Consider the following 6,442-nt stretch of genomic DNA (forward strand, 5'->3'; position numbering starts at 1 on the left):
TAGGGGTGCTTTCTCTCCTCGAGATGATAGGGACCGGCTGGACACACTATCTGTTCAGAGTCTGTGTCTTAAGAGCTGGCACTGACAAAAAGAGGAAGAGGAACAGCTTTGTCGCAGGGCAGACAGCACCCTTCCCGGGGAGCTCAGGGAAGGATGTGGCGGCCATGCCAGACAGCCTGCCCTGCAGGAAGGATTCTCTCGATTCCCCCGCGTGGGGCCGACAGCAACACTCATACCTGCTCTCCAGCTGGAGTGGATGTTAGTAGTCATGTAGGGTAGATGGACCCCACCAGCTGCGTACACTGGGGGAGCGACTCACAAGCTCCCCAACCGTCCCCTGCTCCGCAGAAGGAGCTGTGCTGTGCTGCTGTGATGACCCGGCTCCCCATCGGCCTCTCCTTCCTCCGAGCCACTGCCAGCCTGTCCTGCCCTGTCCTGCCCCGCCCCGTCCTGCCCTCTCAGAGGTGCTCAGGTAGATTTCCCCTCCCTCAGCTAGGAGGAAGGACAGGCCAAACCTTCAGGACCTTTATCATCCCATCCTTTTCTCTCCTCTGCCTGTGCTCTGAAACCCGAGGGACTCTGGCGGGGCTTGCTTGGGGAATGGCCGATCTGGGTCATACTGGGGCTGGGCCCAGCAACCATGGCATGGTGGCAGGGTGCCCCGATGTGACACTGGAGCCATATGGGAAGGCCTGGGCTGAGATCCCTGGCTGGCTAGAAGGTAGGGAGGGCTATGATATGGCGAGGCTCCATAGAGGGGCTCTCACTCGTGAGAGAGAGACTGGATAGACTTAAGGTCCAGGCCTGGCAGTTGCCCTAAAGGGCTCCGGATCTGCACTGGCCCCTCTTCCTGTGAACATCCATGAAGCACAGGTGACACTGTGGGACAGCGCCCCTGACCACGCCCTTATGTGGTCTGCCACGGTGCGTGTATGCCAGGCTTGCCATCCCTAGAGCGTGAGCTCCCGTGGGCACCTCTGAATCTCCTCTGTCCCATCGGGAGAACGGTAAAGATGAACAAGAACATTCGTGGCAAGACCAGCAGTTGGAGTAATGGCTATGTTGCTGGACTCCCATGTAGTCGACTGTGATTCTATCCCAGACTCGGTGGCTTAAACTCACGCCAGGCACGTGTGCGTGCGTGTCCAAGGTCCCAAGAGGAGAATGGAGGAGAAGGGATTGCGGCGTGGCCATCCCCCCTGTGGGGTGATTTCTTTCTTTCTATCTCTGTTTCTCTGTCTTTCTGGCGAGTGCATGCGCCATATGGCAAAAACCTCCGCCAAAAAAAAGAACACTCATGGCTGAACTTGCAGGACCTATTTCCAGGCAGGTTCCAAGTAAGAGGCTAACGCTAACTCCGGTTTAAGCCGTAAGGACAATGCAGGGACAGTGGGTTCCACCTGCAAACCTATCCTTGGAGATGGAAGGCATGTGAGGAAAGGGGCAGAATGCCCGCCTCTCCCAGCCTCCTTCCCTACCGGAGCAGCTCCCTGATACGCCCCCAGGAGCAGGTGGGACAGGAATCAGCTGCCTTGGGCTCCTCTTGGGTCCCACTGGCAGAGCAGTCCCTTGTTGTCAGGAGGGCTGGATGACTGGAGGGGCCTACGTCCTAGTCAGCTGTCCCCTATGTGCCACCACCACACGGTCAGCTCAGCCAGGGAACTGTGACCGGGGCTGCTCGGCAGGGAACGGCAACGTGCTGCCCACGAGGTGCCCACAGCGCAGCTCCCCGGCCCCGTCAGCCTGCTACACGCCCAGGACCCGTGGAGCTGGGGCTGCGGCTGAGGGTCAGGGTATAGCCAGACCCCGTGGAGCGTGCTCGCCGCTCGGTCACGTGCACACGCTCTATCAGAACAGAGAGAAACATCACCTATTTATGTAAGGACTTGACCCCACCTCCGTGAGGATCTCCTGCGCTCTGCTCTCACTGCAGGCCTTCGCATCAGCCAGACTTCCTCCCCGAGGTCCCTTCACATCCCGCAGGGGGGGCGTGGGCATTGTCGATGTCTGGGCTTCTGCCTCGATTAGCCTAAAGGTCCTTCCTGGTGGCACATGTGCCGGCTGGCCTGCCCCGCTTGCCTAATTTCCTACCTTCTCCCTTATTAAAGCCTCACTGTCACAGAAGCGGCGAATGTCACAGGCAGGCCTTGACCACAGCCAATGACGTTTGGTGGCTGTGCAGTGAGCTCTCAGTTCCTCAGACTCGGGGTGAGAAGATGCTAAAGCCAGAGAGCATGAGCGACAGCAGCCATATCTCAGTCATCTTCAAGCGCAAAGTCTATAAAGTGTTACCTGTAACAGTTCTAGGACCTGACTCCCCTCCATACAGCAAAAACAAAAAGTCTTATCCTCACGGTGCCCCTTTTATCTAAAGATCTCGCCATGAGCAAGAAAGCCAGTGAGTGTCTGGAGTCAAAAAGGGAGTCGTAAAAGCAGGCCATTCTAGGGATCAGCAGTTAGCGTAATGGCTGCGTCTCTGGACTCCCATGTAGTCAACCGCGGTTCGAGTCCCGGACCCGGTGGCTTAAACTCACCTAAGATCCCAAGAGGAAAATGGAGGAGAAGGGACTGCAGCGTGGCCATCCTCCCTGGGGGGGTGATTTCTTGCTTTCTGTCTCTCTGTCTCTGTCTCTCTTTCTGGTGAGCACATGCGCCCTCCGGCTGGCCTGCCCCGCTTGCCTAATTTCCTACCTTCTCCCTTATTAAAGCCTCACTGTCACAGAAGCGGCGAATGTCACAGGCAGGCCTTGACCACAGCCAATGACGTTTGGTGGCTGTGCAGTGAGCTCTCAGTTCCTCAGACTCGGGGTGAGAAGATGCTAAAGCCAGAGAGCATGAGCGACAGCAGCCATATCTCAGTCATCTTCAAGCGCAAAGTCTATAAAGTGTTACCTGTAACAGTTCTAGGACCTGACTCCCCTCCATACAGCAAAAACAAAAAGTCTTATCCTCACGGTGCCCCTTTTATCTAAAGATCTCGCCATGAGCAAGAAAGCCAGTGAGTGTCTGGAGTCAAAAAGGGAGTCGTAAAAGCAGGCCATTCTAGGGATCAGCAGTTAGCGTAATGGCTGCGTCTCTGGACTCCCATGTAGTCAACCGCGGTTCGAGTCCCGGACCCGGTGGCTTAAACTCACCTAAGATCCCAAGAGGAAAATGGAGGAGAAGGGACTGCAGCGTGGCCATCCTCCCTGGGGGGGTGATTTCTTGCTTTCTGTCTCTCTGTCTCTGTCTCTCTTTCTGGTGAGCACATGCGCCCTATAGCAAAAACCTCTCTCTAAAAAAAAAAAGCCCGTTGTCACAGCCATCATCATTGCGATGGTCTGTGTCCCTTATCTGAATCCTGTGGGACCGGCCGAATCTCAGGTTTCAGAGCATTTGCACACGTATGACAAGATAACCACAGGGAGGGGGCTCAAGCCTGAATATGAGACGGAGCCTGTTCTGTGTGTATCTCACGCAGAGCCATACGGCATTTTGTACTGCGGTGTCTTGCCCATGGCTTGTCACGCGTGGTCAGGTGTGTTATTTCCTTTGTGGAGTCACGGCAGTACTCATAAAGTTTCAAATTCCGAAGCTGTCAGATTTCGGGCTTTCAGACTGCACTGAGCAATTCTGTGATTGGGCCGGGACGGGGGAGCTATCTGTAGGAGAACGCTGGGGAAACGCTGGGGCAAGGAGGGAAGGGTGAGGACAGGCAGAGCAGAACGGACAGCCCCACTCCCGCGCTGGTCCGAGCCCCACACACCGTCCTCCAGGTCGTAGGCGTAGGCCGACAGGCGCAGCGTGGTGCCGCAGTGCTCGCACTTGAAGCAGCTGCGGTGGAAGAACTTGCCCTCGGCGCTCAGCCGCTCCATCACATAGACCCGCTTCTGGCAGAAGTAGCACGTGTCGCTGCCACCCACGTTCTGCGGGAACTCCTTCTTCATGGAGCCCTGCAGCGGGGGAGGAGAGGGCGGGCAGAAAGGGGGGATGCCTCAGCAACGCCTCTCGGGCGCCCCCTGGAGATGCACGACCTGCTCCCTAAGTGAAGGGAACCCTGCCCGGGCTGTGTGGGGCGGACTGCGCCCCTGAATGGCTCTCCTGGGAGCTACGGCATTCCCACGGCAGTGCCAGAGCAGACGGACCTAGGGACCTCAGCACCGCGTGCCGATCAACAGCCAAGGGAGCCCACACGTCCGCTCTGGTGAAGCGCTATCCAGAGAGAACGTTCTATGGGGTTTTAGAACTCGGAGAGCAGATACACGTGTGTGAGCATTTCAGTGTCAGTGTCGGTGTGCTTCCACATGTCTACACAGACCCCTGGCCTTCTCACACAATGTTCTAAAAAGTATCGACCGCAGGCTAGAAATGCAGTTATCAAAGTCGGACGCCCTGCAGAAGGGCCGGGCGGCCTGTGGGATTGCCCGGCTGAGCAGGCACGCAGCCACAGCTGTCAGGGCTAGACGAGCAGCACCCTCCTCGGGCTCTTACCAGTTCCTTCTTGGCTAGGAGGACTCTGGGCTGCTCTCTCCTCTGGAGCTGACTGGCTATCTGCTCAGCCAGCGAGCTCACTCCGCCTGTGTACATCTTTATGTACTTCTACCGGTCAGAGATTATAAAGCAACCAGAGTGAAGGGAGAGGAGAGGAGAGAAATAAATCCATGAAGGAGGCAGGAAACAACATCTTCGAGAGGTCTTAATGAATGCAAGGTGCAGCACAAAACCATGCCCACACAGTGCCCGCGAGCAGGAGTCTGGGTGACGGGACCCGCCGTGTCCACACGCAGGCATTAGCGCAGGGAGAACAGCAGCAGGACAGACACCCTGCGGGAGGACCTGGGCTCTTTGACAGTTCCAGAAGATGGATGGAGGCAAATGCGAAAAAGTAAGGGCCTACAACCCAGTGACTTGGATCACAGACGAAGAGTTCAAGAGGGACAGCGCCATGCAGAGAGGCCACCCGGTGTTCACCCTCGGTGAACACCATGGTGAGGCCTGGACACCGAGCTCTCACAGAAAGGCCCGCTCTCCACGGGGCAGCAACACGCACAGTTGCAGCAGCACTCATGGGTGACCTTCCTCCTTCGCTGGCCCGGCTGTGCCGCACCTCCTCAGCCCATCCCCTCTGCTGCGTTCGACAGGGAGTAGTGCAGCGGGCCGTGTGACCCCCCTGCGGGGCTGGGCACAGGGTGTACCAGTTGCAGCCAGCTCGTGAGCAGCTCGGTCAGGACAGGGAGTCAGAACATGTGTCTAGTCTGGGAGGAATTCTTCTGAAAAATGCTAATAATAAAAAAAAAACCTAACCAGCTCGATCATCTTCCTGGCAGTGTTGAGGAACTAACAGGGGGCCTTGCACAGGAGCCATCCAGCTCGCGCCTCGCCTGGGGCGCCAGGGGCTACGCCAAGGTCTTGCCGGCAGTTCCCTGACTCTGTGTCCAGGTCGCCCTTCCACCAGGGGCTGGTGATGACACCTGGGGTGTGAGACGCTATGTGGGACGAGGGGTTCCCACAGGTCTGAGGGTCCTGGCTCTTATTCTGACTCAGAAACACTGGGGTAGCTCTCGCCAGAAACACTGGGGTAGCTCTCGCCGCGTACCGACAATCCTTCAAAGTGATCCCGACAGCTGACCCTACAGTTGTGGGTAAGAGACTCGAAGAACTCCAGGAGGAACCAACGCTGTGGAAGTGTGGGGACGCCAGAAGCATGGGGGAGGCAACCCTCCCTGCTTGGCTTGGCTCGAGCCTCGAAAGGACTGAGGAAGCAGTGAGGGTTTTCAACCCCCGAGAAAGGCCATTCCACAGCTGCTGCCATTTGTCCACTAGCTTCACAGATTACACCCAGTGGTGGTCTGAAAAGCATGTGGCTCTTGGAGCTGTCTTTCTCTAGCAGTCCTGCATTAGAGAGCTAAGCCCACAACAGACACCCGGCGGGGCTGAGCCGCCAACGCACAGGTTGGCACAGAGGGGGCAGGAGGTACGTGCCTCTCACTCTGCAGCGGGCAAGTGAGTGTAGCGGTGTGAGGCCGGACGCCGAGTGAGCCCTGCCAAGCCCAGACCATGCTCTCCCACCAGCAGCAGTCCCCTCAGCAGCGAGGCGGCGTGTGCCAAGGCCTCCACCACGTCCAGTCCTTGGCACCGTACTAGCACTGACCAGCCTCCTCCGAGGGGCAGAGACTTGAGCTCTATTTGTTTCCGCAAGAAAAGCTGATGGTTTTCTTCTCCCCACTCGTGGGAAAGTGGAAGTGCAGCAGTTGCTTGCCCTGTACCGTTGCACACTGCACACATGTGCAAGCTTCCACGCACACACGGCACAGTCTGGCACTGGCAGAAGAGAACAGCTCACACCCTGTCTCTCTGTGGACCCCGCTATAGCTGGCTCGGCCCTCCGCAGAGGACAGCAGGGCTCAGCCTGCAAATGACCATAGCAACAAGGCCCGGGACACTGCAGAGCCACTCCCCCCCC

The 6,442-nt window shown here is 57.6% G+C and overlaps 1 protein-coding gene across 1 annotated transcript in view; it reads right to left on the reverse strand.

Moving 5' to 3' along the window:
* MICAL3 (microtubule associated monooxygenase, calponin and LIM domain containing 3) overlaps positions 1-6,442 on the reverse strand; it is a 129,262-nt gene that overhangs the window by 87,263 nt on the left and 35,557 nt on the right. The window contains 1 exon segment of the mRNA XM_014591485.2: positions 3,746-3,932. Coding sequence (XP_014446971.1) covers positions 3,746-3,932 — 187 coding nt within the window.

The sequence above is a fragment of the Tupaia chinensis genome, unplaced genomic scaffold (assembly GCF_000334495.1).
Source record: "Tupaia chinensis unplaced genomic scaffold, TupChi_1.0 Scaffold000578_2, whole genome shotgun sequence".
NCBI lineage: Eukaryota > Metazoa > Chordata > Mammalia > Scandentia > Tupaiidae > Tupaia > Tupaia belangeri.